At 43.7% G+C, this 18135-nt stretch overlaps 1 protein-coding gene across 2 annotated transcripts in view; it reads right to left on the reverse strand.

Annotated features, from left to right (window-relative positions):
- LOC110536592 (homeobox protein Mohawk) overlaps positions 1-18135 on the reverse strand; it is a 32927-nt gene that overhangs the window by 6916 nt on the left and 7876 nt on the right. For both annotated transcript variants that reach the window (XM_036935249.1, XM_036935248.1), the window contains 2 exons: positions 18065-18135; positions 16183-16524 (listed from right to left, as the gene is read on the reverse strand). The exon at positions 18065-18135 is cut by the window's right edge and continues 83 nt beyond it. In XM_036935249.1, coding sequence (XP_036791144.1) covers positions 16183-16524; positions 18065-18135 — 413 coding nt within the window. The remainder of the gene's footprint in view (positions 1-16182; positions 16525-18064) is intronic.

Genomic DNA, 18135 nt, shown 5'->3' on the forward strand with positions numbered 1-18135 from the left:
AGCTGTAAACCACACTATTTAACAAGAGTTGTCATCTATATTTTTCGTAGCTGTTTATTTACCACCACAATGTGATGCTGGCACTAAGACCGCACTCAACAATAAGTATCAGGCCATATGCAAATAAGAAAATGCTCATCCATAGGCGGTGCTCCTAGTGACTGGGGATTTTAATGCAGGAAAACTTAAATCCGTTTGACCTAATGTCTACCAGCATGTCACATGTGCAACCAGAGGTAAAAAACAACTCTAGGCCACCTCTTCTCAACACACAGAGAGACGCTTACAAAGCTCTCCCTCGCCCTCCATTTGGCAAATCTGACCATAATTCTATCCTCCTGATTCCTGCTTACAAGCAAAAACTAAAACAGGAAGTACCAGTGACTCGCTCAATACGGAAGTGGTCAGATGACGCGATGCTAAGCTACAGGACTATTTTGCTAGCAAAGACTGGAATATGTTCCGAGATTCATCTAATGACATTGAGGAGTATTCCACATCAGTCACCGGATTCATCATCAACATCGATGATGTCGTCCCCACAGTGACCGTACGTACATAACCCAACCAGAAGCCATGGATTACAGGAAACATCCGCACTGAGCTAAAGGGTAGAGCTGCTGCTTTCAAGGAGTGGGACTCTAATCCGGATGCTTATAAGAAATCCTGCTATGCCCTCTGACAAACCATCAAACAAGCAAAGCTTCAATACAGGACTAAGATTGAATCCTCCTCCTACACCGGCTCTGATGCTCGTCAGATGTGGCAGGGCTTGCAAACTATTACGGACTACAAAGGGAAGTCCAGCCGAGACCTGCTCATTAACACGAGCCTACCAGATGAGCTAAATGACTTCTATGCGCTCTTCGAGGCAAGCAACACTAAAGCATGCATGAGAACACTAGCTGTTCCAGACGACTGTGTGATCACGCTCTCCGTAACCAATGTGAGTAACATTCACAAGGTCGCAGGGCCAGACGGATTACCAGGACATGTACTCAGAGCATGCGCTGACCAACTGGCAAGTGTCTTCACTGACAATTTCAAACTGTCCCTGACGGAGTCTGTAATACCTACATGTTTCAAGCAGATCACCATAGTCCCTGTGTCCAAGAACACCAAGGTAACCTGCCTAATTGACTCCAGACCCATAGCACTCACGTTCGTAGTCATGAAGTGCTTTGAAAGGCTGGTAATGGCTCACACCAACATCTTAGAAACCTTAGACCCACTCCAATTCACATACCGCCTCAACGGATCCCCAGATGACGCCAGCTCTATTGCACTCCACACTGCCCTTTCCCACCTGGACAAAAGGAACACCTATGTGAGAATGCTGTTCATTGACTACAGCTCAGCGTTCAACCCCATAGCGCTCTCAAAGCTCATCACTAAGCTAAGGACCCTGTGACTAAACACGTTCCTCTGCAACTGGATCCTGGACTTCCTGTCGGGTAGCCCCCAGGTGGTAAGGGTTGGCAACAACACATCTGCCACTTTGATCCTCAACACGGGGGCCCCTCAGGGTTGCGTGCTTAGTGCCCTCCTGTACTCTCTGTTCACCCACGACTTCCCCAGGAGACTGAAAAGATTTGGCATGGGTCCTCAGATCCTCAAAAAGTTCTACACCTGAACCATCGAGAGCATCCTAACTGGTTGTATCACCCCCTGGTATGGCAACTGCTCTGCATCAGACCGCAAGGTGCTACATAGGGTAGTGAGTACGGCGCAGTACATCACTGAGGCCAAAGCTTACAGACATCCAGGACCTCTATACCAGACGGTGTCAGAGGAAGGCCCTAAAAATGGCCAAATACTCCAGCCACCCATGTCATAGACTGTTCTCTCTGCTACCGCACGGAAAGTGGTACCGGAGTGCCAAGTCTATGTTCAAAAGGCTCCTTAACAGCTTCTACCTCCAAGCCAGAAGACCGCTGAACAATTAATTAAATGGCCACCCGGACAATTTACATTGAACCCACCTCTTTTTTTTTACGCTGCTGCTACTCGCTGTTTATTATCTCTGCATAGTCACTTTACCCCTATCTACATGTACATATTACCTCAATTACCTTGTCTAACCTGTACCCTCGCACATTGACTAAGCACCGGTACCCCCTGTATATAGCCTCGTTATTGTTATTTTATTGTGTAACTTTTTAAAAACTTTTTCTTAACTCTTAATTTTCTTAAAACTGCATTGTTGGTTAAGGGCTTGTAAGTAAGCATTTCACGGTACCTGTTGCATTCGGCGCATGTCAGAAATACAATTTGATTTGAGATGGAGATAGAGAGGGAGATGAAAATCTAGAAATAGAGAAATAGAACAAACCACCGCTTGGATTTCAGGTTTCAACTCTTTAGCACATTCCAGAAAAATCCTCAAACACTTGTCAGGCCAAATCTCTCTCTCTTCTTTTCCTTTCTCTCTTTTGGTTCTTATCTCTCGCTTCATCTCGAGTCTCTCCTCCTCTCTCTCACTCATTCCGTCTCTCTTTATCAGTCTCAACGGTGTTCTTTCTTTCTCTCTCTCTTTCCTTCTCTCTCTGTCTTTCCTCTGACTGAAGTGACTTGCAGTAACACGCTAGATTTAAGGTGCTTCAGATTGACCCTTCTCAAGCAGTCCAGCCAAAACAAATGCAATTATGTTTCTCCCTTTGATTTCACAAGGAAAAACTAGATCTGTTATATGTCAAGAACTAGCATTTCTTCCACGGCGTCACAGGCCATTTAAAAGCCTTGAAATTATAACAGCGTTTTTTTCCCCTTCTCCTTCCTCTCCCTTTCTAGCTCTCTGACTTCTGACCAGATTGACTTTATCTGACTCTATCTGACAAATATTAGGCCTCATTCTCTTACTTTGATAGACTGGTCTAATACATGACAAGAATTTGCAGTGGTCTAGTCTACATTACTACTTAGTGAAAATGTCCCAATGGATTTCGATAATTTCCTGATTAGAAACAGTGGAGGCACAATAACATAAGCTTGCTTCCCCTATTTTGATAGTGGGCGAGCAGGCACTTGGTTTGCTCTATTGCTCAGGTGTCAATTGCTTAAGCTAATGTACGTAGCTAGCTAGTGCTGTCGACTCCAGCATATTCCATGTATCTCAATCTATTCTCTCGGATTAATACCAGTGCTAGAGACAGGATTGAGACTGATTCAAATATGCTCCGTTCATTCATTTGGTATAATAACAGCTATGCAATTACATCCCAATTACATTGTATTCATGTGTTGGAGGTTGTTATGTTACTGAATTGTGTCAGACAGTCAGGGAAGGCCTATTGATAGGTTGCTAGTGATAAATAAAATAAAAAGATATCTTTGTCTTATAGTTTCTTTAATCTGTCTTATGTGTTGTTTCCATTGCAACAGGCACACTCAAATCAAGCAGATTCAGTACATGTTCTTTATAATTTTAAGTAGTATTTGAACCCGGGTCTGGTCTGCAGAGCTCTCTCTGAGCAGCAAGGCTGTGAAGCGGCTGTGGGTTCCAGTTCAGTATGTTTCAGAGCAGGGCAGCCAGTGTCCAGATGCTGTTCAATCCCCCCAATGTCCCATAAAAAAAACATGTTTGTGTGAGGCCTCCTGCAGCCTCGGAGCAGAGCGGAGGGTGTGGTCGCACGCGTCGTCTACCCAGAATCCCCCCTGAGACCCCGACCCGGCCAGAGTACAATAGAGTAGAGTACATCCAGAGCAGGCACACTTCCAACCGCCTTTGCCTAAAACATTTAAAACTCTGATTTTTTAAAACAAAAACGGTGCCAAAGAAACTATAAATTGTCAATAAATCATAGTGGAACCTTTATTTATTTTGTATTTTCTTTTGGGGCTTTTTTCTCCTGCTTTGCTAAGGAACCGAAAGTCATGCAGTCTACTTTGCTGCTACCTTTCTGTTATACTGAAGTGATGGTTTCAAGTCCAAAAACACTTGCTTACTTAACATCATGGTGGGCAATAGAGGAGGTTGAACACAGTGAGAAAACGTGAAACAAAACAAGCAAAAACAAGCAACAACAAACTGACAAATGAGAGAGGGAATAGAGTACACCTGCTTAGAGAGGATGGGTATGTTTTATCACAACCAGCTGCTGCTGTTGTTAGCAACACACAACAATAAACACACCACGCTGGCCCCTGGTGCACAAACCAAAGGCTGCGCTAGATTAGGAGAAAAAAAAAAAAAACACGCTCACGCAGTCAATGAGCTCAGCCTATTCCCCCTTCGGCTCCCAACAGCCAGACGAAAGAGAAGCGAGAAACACATCTCAGATGGGACGGACACAATCACAGACACCCCACTGATGCCAAGAGGTCAACTGACCAATAGAGAGCTGGACAGCCCAATGCTCACCCAATTATGTGACCCTGGTGACTGGAGAAGGCCAATCAGTGAGCTATGACTCAGGAGTTACAGTATTAGCTTCTGTCCCAAATGGCACCCTATTCTCTACACAGTGCACTACTTTCGACCAAAGCAAAAGGAGTGCACTACATATGGAAAAGGGTGCTATTTGGGAAGCATGCATAGAGATGAGTAACTCTGACTGTTCCCATCTCGAAGAGAGAAGAAACTGTTCCGACCACAACCAATCTTTCAGCACAACTTACTGGATAGGAAACATTATGGTTAATTTACAATAAGGTGAATGTGCAGACAATAGGAGTTCTTGCACAGATAACAATTTACCAAATACTTTGTCCAGTCATGATTGTTGCAGCCGAGCTGGAAAAATACATCTTCCTCTACCCATACATTTTTAAAAACTATATGAACCCTACCTTTCTTCTCAAACAACAAACACGGAGAGGAAAGGGAGTAAGACAGACAAACACGCAGACAAATTGTACAGACATACTGTATAGACTGTCACTAGTGACACGGTGGAGGGCTTGGCTTTTCCCTAGTCTTTTCCTGGTGGTTTCAAATGGTCTCTTCTTTTTTATATAATGTCAAGGGGAGTCTGTGAATTAAGTTAGGGATGTCTTGGCACTCCTCTGGCCCTCCCTCCTTCCTTCCTTCCTTCCTTCTCTCCCTACCTCTCTCTGGGGCAACGATCCACTCCGAGGCTGGGGATCCATGGGCCCTTACTGGCACTGGGCTGGCCTGCCAAGGCCCAGGGGCACACTGAGACAGTTACACTCCGACATAGAGAAAGATTATGGAAAATTAGCCGTCACTGCCTACTTAGCTTACAACGCCTTGGCTTTAAGTTCATAACTTTAACATCGTAAAAAGGAAGTTCAACGGAAGAATCATGTCTTAAGTGTAGAACTAACAATGACTCAATAATCCATGCTTTCTGGGAATGCTATGAAGTCCGGAAGTTGTGGGCGGAGCTATAAAGTTGGCAGTCAGAAGTATTACAATGTAAACATACTTTTAATCCGTCTGTCTGCATATTTCAAGATATGGCATATGGGGGTGTAATGGGATACCCGATGGGTTGGACGATTCTCTTATCACTCATCTTGAAAAATCGTACACTAAAAACGTGGAAATCGAGTTTCATTAACACAATGGAAAATATTGAAAGTGCGTGGGCTACGGAGAGAAAGAAAATGGCGCCGTTTCAGGCCATGTGGCAGAAAGGCATGCAGGCGCTGGAGATGGGGGTGACTGCTTGTGTGTCTGGGTAAGTGTGATGTAGTAGATGTTTCTACAATGTTGTCCTTTGTATGTATGTGGATGTTTTGTGTTGTATTTATAAAAGATACAATTAAATCTTTAAAAAATGGTAAATGATTAAAGAAGTTCACAAAACCAGTGAGTAAGGTCAAAAGAGGTATTCAAAAAATATGGCATCCTATTGTTTTATATTTTGCATAAACTTTTATACTCCAGTGAGGTACAGTACATTAATCCACACTAGCAGGCGATATTACAGAGTATTAGCATTCAAACCAGACCAGACCGTTTCACCTTTCAAGGGCTCCATCCCAAATAGCACCCTATTCCCTACATAGTGCACTACTTTTGACCAGAGCCCCGTGGGCCCTGATCAAAAGTACACAGTAAAGTACACACTAGGGTTCCTCAAGGGTTCTTTGGGAAGGGTGATGGTTCTATGTGGAACCACACTGACCCGAAGCCCTTTAATGGCTCTTTGCAATTCAGAAAAGGGTTCTTTCCTCTTGTAGTGATCGTTCTAATGTAGAGGCGGCGGCTGATTATAATATTTTGGGGCGTGGTTTTCTCACAGCTCTTTTTGTGTAACAGTGAGTGAGTGTGTCATTGCAGTCGATCTAATCTGTTGGGATCTGCTATTATAGGACTATTGCCAGTGATGATGTTTTGTGAAAAACTTCTCTAAGTCAATAGTTCTCAATTCTTGCCTCATGGAGCCATAGCTGTTGCAGCGCTAGCACACCTGATTCAACTTGTTAATAAACACAATAATAAAACCAATGGAATTTTTACAATATAATATGGCAATTCAAATCAGAATTTCAAAAACTGTTTGGTTCTACAAAGAACCATAAAAAACAGTTCAATATAGCACCAAAAAGGGTGGTAAACATAGAGGAACCATTGTTTGGTGCTAAATACTTTTTTAATGGTTCTTTATAGCATACAGGTTCATTTAGAACCTTATGAGGATGATTTTTTATAGAACCTTCTAAAAAAGGTTCCATTTTTCACAAAAAAAAGGGTTACATTATGGTTACAAGCCAAATAAACATTATTTGGCACAATTGAGAACCATTTGTTTTTTAATGTGTAGTGCACTATATAGGGAATAAGCTGCTGCGTGGGATGCACTCTAGGTTTCACATTTTCAGCCCATAAATCTATCACGGCTGCAGCATGTCGCTGAGTTGAATAATCCTCTGGTAAGTCGTCACTTTATGGCCACAGAGGAGCCATTGTACTGGGAGGAATGGTATATGTCCCAAATGGCACTCTATTTTCTATGTTATGAACTACTTTTGACCAGAGCCCATAGGACTTTGGTCAAAAGTAGTGCACTATCTAGGGAATATGGTTCCATTTGGGGCACAGGCCTGGATTCAGGTCAGAAGTCACTGTAAACAATACTTGCTAGTTCGTAAATGTTACATTATTGTCCTCTTTCTGGTAAGAACCACATATCTTGCTGTAAGTAGGTGCATGCAATAACAGGCACCTATTAATAACCTAGTAGTAGTAATAACATCCAGGCTATCTGAGTTTAGATGTAATAGACATTAACAATCCCAGATCCAGCTAGATACATCAACTATAATATCAGAAATATGCTCCCTGTAGAACTCTTTTAAAACGGATTGGTCTGTCCTTTTTCCTATAGCTTGGTCTGTCCTTTTTCCTATAGCTTGGTCTGTCCTTTTTCCTATAGCTTGGTCTGTCCTTTTTCCTATAGCTTGGTCTGTCCTTTTTCCTATAGCTTGGTCTGTCCTTTTTCGTATAGCTTGGTCTGTCCTTTTTCCTATAGCTTGGTCTGTCCTTTTTCGTATAGCTTGGTCTGTCCTTTTTCCTATAGCTTGGTCTGTCCTTTTTCGTATAGCTTGGTCTGTCCTTTTTCCACGACGTCTGCGAAGCAGATGACATGGACCGCGGCATTCTCAGACCACGATGCATCATTCAGTGATGGGGGGGAGATAAAAACATACCCAAAATGGGAATCACACTTTGTCTTTGGAGATGAATGAATACTAAGTGATTGGTGTGTTTAAACATGGCTGTGTCTCAGAGAGTCTGAGTGTTTACCAGTGGCTTAAACACTAGCTAATCAGAGTCACATCGCCAGCCAAATGAGAGGGTTAGAGAGAAGCGCCTTTCAATCAGAGAGTAAATACATTGTTAACTAAAGTGCTCCTTTTGTGTGGTGTGTGTGTGTGTGTGCTGCCAGGCAATGTGAACTAAAAGAGAAACGTCAACCATCATCATCAGAACCTTGGAAGATCAGAACCTGGGCAGGGATGAGCGTGACAGAGATTCATACATGTCTGCCTGCCGCAGATGGTTGGCACGGAAACGGTCATCACGACAGCGAGCTCCACTCTTCCTGCTGTTAGAGATTGAGGTTAGATTTGTACACGAGCTCTATCAGAGCCATGTCTGAGATCTGTGGATCAGTACGTGCATACTTCAAAACACTGACCGAACAACCACAAGAGGAGTATGGGTCGCTGGGGACGTATGAATGGTTGAGGTGAATCTCAGAACGGGCCTCATGGTTAAACTATTCAACAGATGCCTTGTCAATAAATCATTAAATCATCATTATCTGGTGTTGGGTTGAACAGGTACAGGCAAAACAACACGATGCTCTGAACCACAGAGCTGGAGTTATTTCCGCTCCAAGTCTTTCTCAATAATCCTGGTCCTTTAAGACAAATAGAAGTTGTTTGCAGTACACAAAAAACACAGGAGAAAAAAAAAGAATGTACACCAAACTCTTGTGTAAACACAATTTGCTTGGGATTTTTAAGTGTTTTCTTGGACTAAAATAGCCCATTCTGGAGTTAGAACACAAATGATATGTTTGCTGTGCACTCTCAGCATCATTACGTTGCAATTTCCTCACAGTGGGTTGAAACTCAAGGCCCTCACACACAGTGTTTGTGTGTGTGTGAGTGTGTGTGTGTGGTATGTCCATGAGAGAGCCTTGACCGTTCAGACCACTCCTGGTCACACCTTCTACTCTGTCATTAAAAAGATTCCGCAGCCGTCCCATGAGAACACTATTGTGGACAATTGTTTTAGACATGAGGTTGTTTAAAAATTTTTTTAAATAGAACCAATTTGTGTTTTGTGTGGACTCGGGGTGAGTGAGTCAGTTAACCCAGCTGTATTTTGTGATCTGCTGATTGTTGGGTTCTGCTGCCTGCGTGTATTTGGGCGCTTCTCAAACCTTGACGCTGATGACTTAAAAAAGGATCATGTTGAGAAATGCCTCTCACATGAATCTCCACTCCTGACGTCTATGTTATGAGTTTCACTATAAACAGAGCCTGGGTGATGGTTGTCCGTTCACACTTTACTTCTCGATGCAACTGATTGTTCCAGTCTGAATGAACCAGGCTCGTTCTGTTCTCGTCTGTTCTGTTAGCATCACATCCACTTTCTGTCTAGTTGGTGGCGGCTAACATTTATCTCATAAATATAAAACCAGCCCAACCGAACCCAGCCCTCCATTTCTTTCCATGTACTTATCCACACACACACCCCTTCTTACACCCACAACACCAAGCCAAGATAAAGATCAGCATCTAGCCAGGATTCCACTTCTGTCTGTCACCATCAGCACTACCAACCACGCCCACAGAGATACAATGATGCAAACACCTACATTACAGTAGATTCTCTTCTCTACACTACAGCAGACCCTGCTTTTTGGAGAGGACCTGATTTACTTCACTTCTTAAACATCGCATTATGAATGTTCTAGAAGAGATGGTTTAGTCTTTGTGTGGAAAAGGCTGTATTCTACCGGACACATCGGCACTTACTCACTCATTCCAGCCTTTCAACTGAAAACCACTGACTGATGGACAGAGATAAAAAGAGAAAGGTCAGTGCCAGGGATGGAGGGATGGGATCCCCCCTTTTCTACTTATTCTAAAAGTTAAGATATTTTGCTCGCCCGCCCGCCCGCCCACACACACACACACACACACACACACACACACACACACACACACACACACACACACACACACACACACACACACACACACACACACACACACACACACACACACACACACACACACACACACACACACACACACACACACACGACCTTAGTGAGTCTTGGCTGCTGGGATGTTCTTTTGGAACAGCCTCTGTCCTCCTCCCTCCCCCCCTCCCTCCTCATCCCTCCTTTATTATTACGAAAGGGTGGAAAGAAGGATCCGTGGCCAGTCCTCCCGTCCCTGCCTGCGCTAGCTGGATTCCTAAGACGAGTCTCATCTACTGCAAGTGGAATCCACATCCATCAATGTCACACAGAGGCTTATTGTCACCCGGCAGACCCAGTAAAGTATTGTATTCTCAGCTCGCTGTGGCCGCCTAACGCTAGCTTCATCTAAATGACATATTGTCCAATCACTCCAGGAATGCAACGCTCCGTGGCGTTTCTCTTTTCTAAAAATCAAATGTTTCTGACTTTCCACCCGTTCAACGGAATTGTACTGCTGTTGTATAAAGCATTACAGTACTTTGCTTATTTTATAAACGCGCTGAGAGGAATGGAGGATTCAAACTGCATATACAGCACTATAGCTCAATAGACTAGATGAAAAGCTGACCAGCTCCACTGATAATGATGACCTTTTATTTTTCTTCCCTGATATAACCCAAACGGTGTGAAACAGTAAACATTACAGATGGTGGACTCTCTCTCTGTCATCATTCTAAAGCACCTCCCGAGTCGGGCTGGTAGCTAAAGCTACTAAAGTACTAACCCTTTCCATTTAGGGAGATGGGATTTATAAGTGCGTTTTTAACAGATTTTTAAACAGCGTACACACATAGACTACAGTACAATTCTCCTGGATTGAATAACTGTCTTGCATTGCTGTGACCTAATTCAACAAACCTCTATGAGTCCCCGGGGTCCTGTCAAACACTACTGTTTTCATTTAACATATTTCGTCATCGTTAAATGTAACAAGTCACTTTAATGCTATAAAATACAGGTGAGCTTCAATCTTAACGCGTTGTGTGTCCTGGAAACGTCTTGAGCAACCTATCTGTCTGAGAAAATGGGGCGAATGGAAAAAGTGTGTTCCTCTCGAAATTACTGAGACGTTTTGGCCCTCTGAAATATCGCAAACACATAAAACATATTTATCTCTATTTAATAGTAAAATGCTGTCATGGTATTAAAATCCAAACACAGAGAGTTTGAAATTGAAATGACACAATTAGACAATAATTTATCATTTTATTCTTCTTGATCGATCCACTTATCTAATCTAAAACAGAACCTATAAAAGCTCATTTTTAGGAAACTTGGCTGAACAAACCAAGTGTTTAGTAAATAACACAAAAAAAGACCTTCATTATCTTAATGAGACCAACTAGTAAAAGTAAGTAAGCACAAATTAAGTAAAATGTTGGTGATATATCATATGTGCTTAGTTGTACAGTACATTAGACCGAAGCAGAACAGAACCTGAGAAAATGTACCACTGTCAAACCTCTGAAAAAGCTCTACCCCAGACCTCTCTCTCCCCTTTCACAGAAACGTTGAGAATGAGTTGCCGTATAATGATCTATATCATATCGGACAGGGCAAAATCTGGTAGTGAGCAATAAGAAAAACATTCAGCTAGATTCATGCCATTTAATATGCCATTAAAGGGTAATTTGGCATGAAACCCTTGGCATGTGCATTGGAATTCTACTGCTCCTTGTTTTCAATAATATTACCAACAGGGTTTTACAGAGATCTTTTATTTTTTATCATCAAGCAAAAAAAAAAAAAAAGGCTTGGTTTTTCCACTAAGTACGGGACAAAGTCAATGGGCGTCCCAAATGGCACCCTATTATCTATGGAGTGCACTACTTTTGAACAGAGCCCATAGGGAATAGGCCAGGGTGTAGGGAATAGGGTGTCATTTGGAATGCAGTCAGAGTAAATCTACACTCAGCATCTCCTGCCACGTTCAACTGCTCTCTGAAGTCATAGATAAATCCCAGGGCTGATGCCAGACATCCACCAATTGTCCCATTAATGGACATTTATCCAACGGGATCCCAATCGGTGGGCACGGCAATTTGGCTTATGCGAATCAGAAGTGAGGCTGAGGTAGGGGCTTATAAGGAATGTGCCAGTGCCAAGAACTCAAGAGAGTTCATTCTCTCCTTCTCCTACAGCCTAGGTTTGACGCACAAACACACCTACGGCCCGGGAAGCTCAGCTCAGGCCTGAAATTTCAGACACTCTGTAATTGTCAAAAAGCTGAGGGATTTTTTCACTACAAAAAAAATCTGGAATATTCAGACAGGGGAGAAAATCTCCAGAGGAAATGATGCAAACTGGAGCTTAACTTGTGGAGTTGTTTTGAATCCAAACAATAACAGCTATTTCGATTTCACTCTCTCTCTCACTCACTAATGAAGAGGGGCTAGCAGGTGTTCGCGTGAAAATTCCCCTGAGACCACGCCTCCGGGAACTTTCCATGTGTTAGGATTCAAGTTCCCTACTCTTCTCGCATGTAACAGAAGAGAAACCGTTCACAATAATGCCTGGCTGGCCAGCCCAGAAACCCAAGAGGAAGACGTCAGAGCCAAGACATTATATTTACCATGGAGATAAAATAGTTACTTTCTATTAAAACATTATGCGGGCCAGGTAAATGATTCCTTCTTACTATTTCTTATTAAATCGTTGGGTGGGAGGGAGGGGTGGGTTGGGGTGTCTGTGATGAAGCCTAAGCTAAGCCACTCTGTCTGTCGGTCTGTCTGTCTGTCCCTATCTCTCTCTCGGCCTATCTCGGTCTGGCTGGTGACTGACGTGCTCAGCAGGTGACTTAGTGAAAGACAGAGATGTTTCGGGTCAGGGAGTTGTAAGGATCTGATCGGGACAGAAGATTGTAACAGTCGCGATCGGTGGACTGTTTCATTGGACAGCCTCCCCTATCCGGCTTATACATCACTTCAAATTCCTCTCCGTTCCTTCGCACAGAGATAATGCAAAACACGTTTATCCGAATTCCCTACAGGCACTTTTTAATACTGAACTGTATACACAGAATAGTGAAAACATTATTATCAGTTATGAAGTCTTCTTTGGAACAAAGGCCCAGTTGTTCTAGAACTGAAGAAGAACTGTCAGAACTCCATGCAGTGAGATTAGGTCTGATTGGTAACAGCACCTGCAAGCTGTGGCTGAAACGCCATGACACCATGAACCCTTCATAACATGCAGCACAAACAGCCGTTCTGATATCCAAGGCCAACCCACAGGCACCAAAACCAGGGGTTAAGGGACTGCCCTGTGAAAAATGCATATGCCAAGAAGAAAACTCCCACGCACACTTGTTCGTTTATCTACCTCGCCATTGGATTGTATTACTTTAGCTTGGGTTGTTGTTTTATTTGCACTGAGCTCCTGCTCACGATCACACACGCTGGCACACACACGCGCGCTGGCACACACACACGCTGGCACACACATGCGCACATGCGCACGCACGCACACACACACACACACACACACACACACACACACACACACACACACACACACACACACACACACACACACACACACACACACACACGTCTGCCCAGTTCTCTCTCACTCATGCCAAACAGTAGTCAGTGTGAGCATGTTACACATGGTCTTGTTGTGTCTCTAGTGTTAAACCCTAAAACCCAGTTAGAGGAGAAGGGGAGTTAGGGGGAATTCCACAGTGTACTTGACATTAGGAGGCAAACCTAAGAGAGGGCGAGGCCAGGCTATCTCTGTTGGTGTGAACGGAACACATAGAGAGCGGTATATTAGACTTAGGTAAGGTCCCAAACTAAGTAGGGAAAAGGGAGCAATTTGCAACATGGACTTAAAGTTACCGTCCTGTGAAAATCTCACTTTTAAAAGTGAATATTCTGTTACCTCATACCCAACATACTAAAAGGCACTCCCACATCAGAGCTGTCTTTTTGCAGGTGCATGGTGAACAGAGAGGGAAATCATATCCCATAGCTACCTAGGAGGTGCATTTCAGGAGCCACAAGTACCTTATTAACTTTCACACGTCTGAAATGAAAGAAGAGTGTGAGAACAAGGGAGTGCATGTGATCACTTGTGATTGCATGGGATCATATGTGAAGTTGTGACAAAATGTGAGCGCAACGTGATACCATGAAACTACACATGAAAAAACACATGTGACGTGGGGATGCAACATGTCAACATGTGATACCATGAAACTACACATGAAAAAACACGTGATACCATGAAACTACACATGAAAAAACACGTGATACCATGAAACTACACATGAAAAAACACGTGATACCATGAAACTACACATGAAAAAACACATGTGACGTGGGGATGCAACATGTCAACATGTGATACCGTGAAACTACACATTTGGGCACGTGTGAAAACATCAGCTCATGTGAAGTAAATGTGACAACACGGGGATGCAAACGCTGTTCACTTGTGAAGATACAATTCCACATGGGAGAGTTCGATTTCCACATGTGAACGTTTTAGCACAACATGTGAAAACAGCTATTTCACAGGTAAAAAATATCACAAATAGTTTATGGGTTTTCTTAATCAATGACAACATGATTGCATATGACATTATCACTTAGTATTAGCTATTCAATATGACCCCACCTGGGATTTGAACTCACACCCTCTGGATTTGGGGAACACTGATCTTTCTGCTGCATCGCAAAGTCTGTAGAGTTCCTCTACACATTCATTACCTATAATACGTCTCTGCACTTAGCAAAATAGTACGGATAAATATAATCGTTTTCCTTGAGTGTATTTTTTTAACAAAGTTGAGATTTACTTTACTTAAGTCTAAAGTATTGGAATACAGGTGAAATCAGTCATGGTGGCGTAGCAGGAAGATCAGAGTGCCGTGAACCGAAAGGTTGTGAGTTCAAAACCCAGGTGAGGACATGTTGAATAATACTTACTCTATAAATAAGCATTCACAATGTAATCATGTATGTCAAATGTGTATGTTAAAAACACTGACTGTGTGATGTTCCGGGGACATCTGTATGTTAAAAACACTGACTGTGTGATGTTCCGGGGACATCTGTATGTTAAAAACACTGACTGTGTGATGTTCCGGGGACATCTGTATGTTAAAAACACTGACTGTGTGATGTCCCGGGGACATCTGTATGTTAAAAACACTGACTGTGTGATGTTCCGGGGACATCTGTATGTTAAAAACACTGACTGTGTGATGTTCCGGGGACATCTGTATGTTAAAAACACTGACTGTGTGATGTTCCGGGGACATCTGTATGTTAAAAACACTGACTGTGTGATGTTCCGGGGACATCTGTATGTTAAAAACACTGACTGTGTGATGTTCCGGGGACATCTGTATGTTAAAAACACTGACTGTGTGATGTTCCGGGGACATCTGTATGTTAAAAACACTGACTGTGTGATGTTCCGGGGACATCTGTATGTTAAAAACACTGACTGTGTGATGTTCCGGGGACATCTGTATGTTAAAAACACTGACTGTGTGATGTTCCGGGGACATCTGTATGTTAAAAACACTGACTGTGTGATGTTCCGGGGACATCTGTATGTTAAAAACACTGACTGTGTGATGTTCCGGGGACATCTGTATGTTAAAAACACTGACTGTGTGATGTCCCGGGGACATCTGTATGTTAAAAGCACTGACTGTGTGATGTTCCGGGGACATCTGTATGTTAAAAACACTGACTGTGTGATGTTCCGGGGACATCTGTATGTTAAAAACACTGACTGTGTGATGTCCCGGGGACATCTGTATGTTAAAAGCACTGACTGTGTGATGTTCCGGGGACATCTGTATGTTAAAAACACTGACTGTGTGATGTTCCGGGGACATCTGTATGTTAAAAACACTGACTGTGTGATGTTCCGGGGACATCTGTATGTTAAAAACACTGACTGTGTGATGTCCCGGGGACATCTGTATGTTAAAAACACTGACTGTGTGATGTTCCGGGGACATCTGTATGTTAAAAGCACTGACTGTGTGATGTTCCGGGGACATCTGTATGTTAAAAACACTGACTGTGTGATGTTCCGGGGACATCTGTATGTTAAAAACACTGTTTGTGTGTGCATACTAATGACTCCTTTTTGTTTTCAGGGCATCACCTGGGAAATCTCAAGTGAAAAATGTAACCCACGAGAAAGGTGATGTGGAATATCATCACGTGAAGTGTTCCAAAAACACATAGTTTCAAACGTGCAAAAAAATGTCACATGAAATCATATTGTTTTTCTATAAGGGGAAAACCAGAACCAGGCTGTTGAAACGAGACAACAGGGAGTGGAACAGCAATGGAACACCGTCACAGCGACTAAGATCGTCTTCCTCACAATGAACGGGCCAAATGGGCCTGAGGGCAGGAGAATTAAAACAAAAATGTGCAGATGAGGACAGAGAAAGAGAAAAAGAGAGAGGCAGCAGCTAAATATTAAGGAAAGAATGTGAGAAGGAATGTCGGATTCTTACCAGCTCGATAAACAAAGTTTGCCTCGGTTTCTGAGGACGACGGGGAGAGGAGATCGTCGTCATACTCGTTGGAGCTGAAGGATCCCGAGTGGTTCCTCTTCCTGGCGTCCATGACACCGTTGGCCACCATCACGTGTCTCAGCGAGTCGTTAAGGTACCGGTGAAGCAAGCTGCTCTTGTACTTAGGAGGCGGAGTCACGTAGTCCTCGGCCAATGAGGCGGCGTCAGCGGCTCGGAGCCCCGTCCCCATCATGGTGGCACCCTCTTTCTTGATGACGCTCTGGTACATGGGCTTGCTGAACTCGCCGCCGCTCGTCTGCATCCGCTGAGGGTTGTCCCCGTCTGCAACACCAGGGGGCGCCACCAGGGAGAATCCAGACAGCGAAGAGCGAAATAAATGAAAAACACATTTAGTTCCTCTGTCTGTACGCCCTCCAGTTGGCAGGGCTTCAACCAGCTACAGTGAAGACCTCAGCCGTCAGCTTAAGACCAAGGCATTACCAAACCATGACGGATGGTAGCCCATTTCCTCTCTATCAAAAGCACATTGCTGTTATCCTTTGCAGAAATAAATAATTTCCAGGGAGCTCTTTGCAGCCGAGATTGAATTAAAATATTGGCCCCCACCTGATGAAAAAAACACAGAAAATATAACACGGTGCTGAAAAACAGATCCCCTCTCGGGACGGGGGAAATCAAGAGAGGGCCACTGAAAATGATTCGGGCAGGTCTGAGTTTGGATTCAATCTGGGCAAAATTTGAATTATAGCTTATATCAGAACCACATATTTGCTTTCCTTCCCCTGCTTCCCGAGGTAGATGTTTCAGGTGTATATTCGAGGTGTACATCGTACATCTGAAAAGGATGTTGAAATCCTCAGGTTCCTTTTTTTAAGCCTGAGACATCTCTTTCATGTCAGACACAAACCTGAGCTACAGGTGACCTTTAACCTCCCTCAGTCTGACCCCTTCCTGTTGAGACGTTGCCACGGCAACCCCGCTGACACTGAGGTGACGTGTCTAACAGCGAGATCCTGACAGTGAGACTGACTGAGTGGTTACAGGGTCACTGGGGTTATCGTCTCCTTAGTCACATCACTAACTCCCGGAGCAACAGTACGTGCATCCCAAATGGCTATATAGTGCACTACTTTTGACCAGAGCCCTATATAAACAATTTATTACAACGCCATGCAAACTGAAGACTGCAAAATAAAGACATTCCACCCTGCCCACACTGTGTCTCTCCTCCTGAACAAACCTAATTAGGGCTTAAAGGACTGAGTGACACCACAGTACAGTGCATGGGTGTTTTTCTGTGTCACAGAAAAGAGCTGAGAGAGAGAGAGGGAGCGAGAGAGAGAGAGAGAGAGAGAGAGAGAGAGAGAGAGAGAGAGCAATAAATACACGTATGACAGAGCCTCTCATTACCAATTGCAGGCTGGGATCTGAAGAGCAGCTAGTCTTCAGCCCTGCTAGTCCCGTAGGGTGTCTTAATGACAGTGTGTCACCGCTTCTGAGCGTCAGCGTCTTTCTACCAGGACACACGGCGTGTGTCCCAAATGAGATGGGCCCTGGTCAAAAGTAGTGCACTGCATAGGGAATAGGGTGCAATTTGAGAAACAGCCACAGACAGGCCATTTATAAACGCCAGTGCATGTCCCTGCATAACAGGATCCTACTTCGGCGCTGGAGCTGTCGGATACGAGGCAGTTGTAAGGAGGACGGAAATGGTTGTGTTGGGCTGACCTCGTTTTCCGAGGTAGAGACACGATATGAGATATGTGATAAGTGGGCACTGACATTGAGGGTGATGTCTTCATGAGATAGACATACGATGTTGTAATACGACAGGTTGGCGGCGAGGAGAGCGTTAGCCTACCTTCTGAGCAGGTGTCATCGCTGCTGACACTCAGTCTCTCTGCGTTGCCCTGGACGTATTTGTTGTAGAGT

This window comes from Oncorhynchus mykiss, chromosome 11 (assembly GCF_013265735.2).
Source record: "Oncorhynchus mykiss isolate Arlee chromosome 11, USDA_OmykA_1.1, whole genome shotgun sequence".
NCBI lineage: Eukaryota > Metazoa > Chordata > Actinopteri > Salmoniformes > Salmonidae > Oncorhynchus > Oncorhynchus mykiss.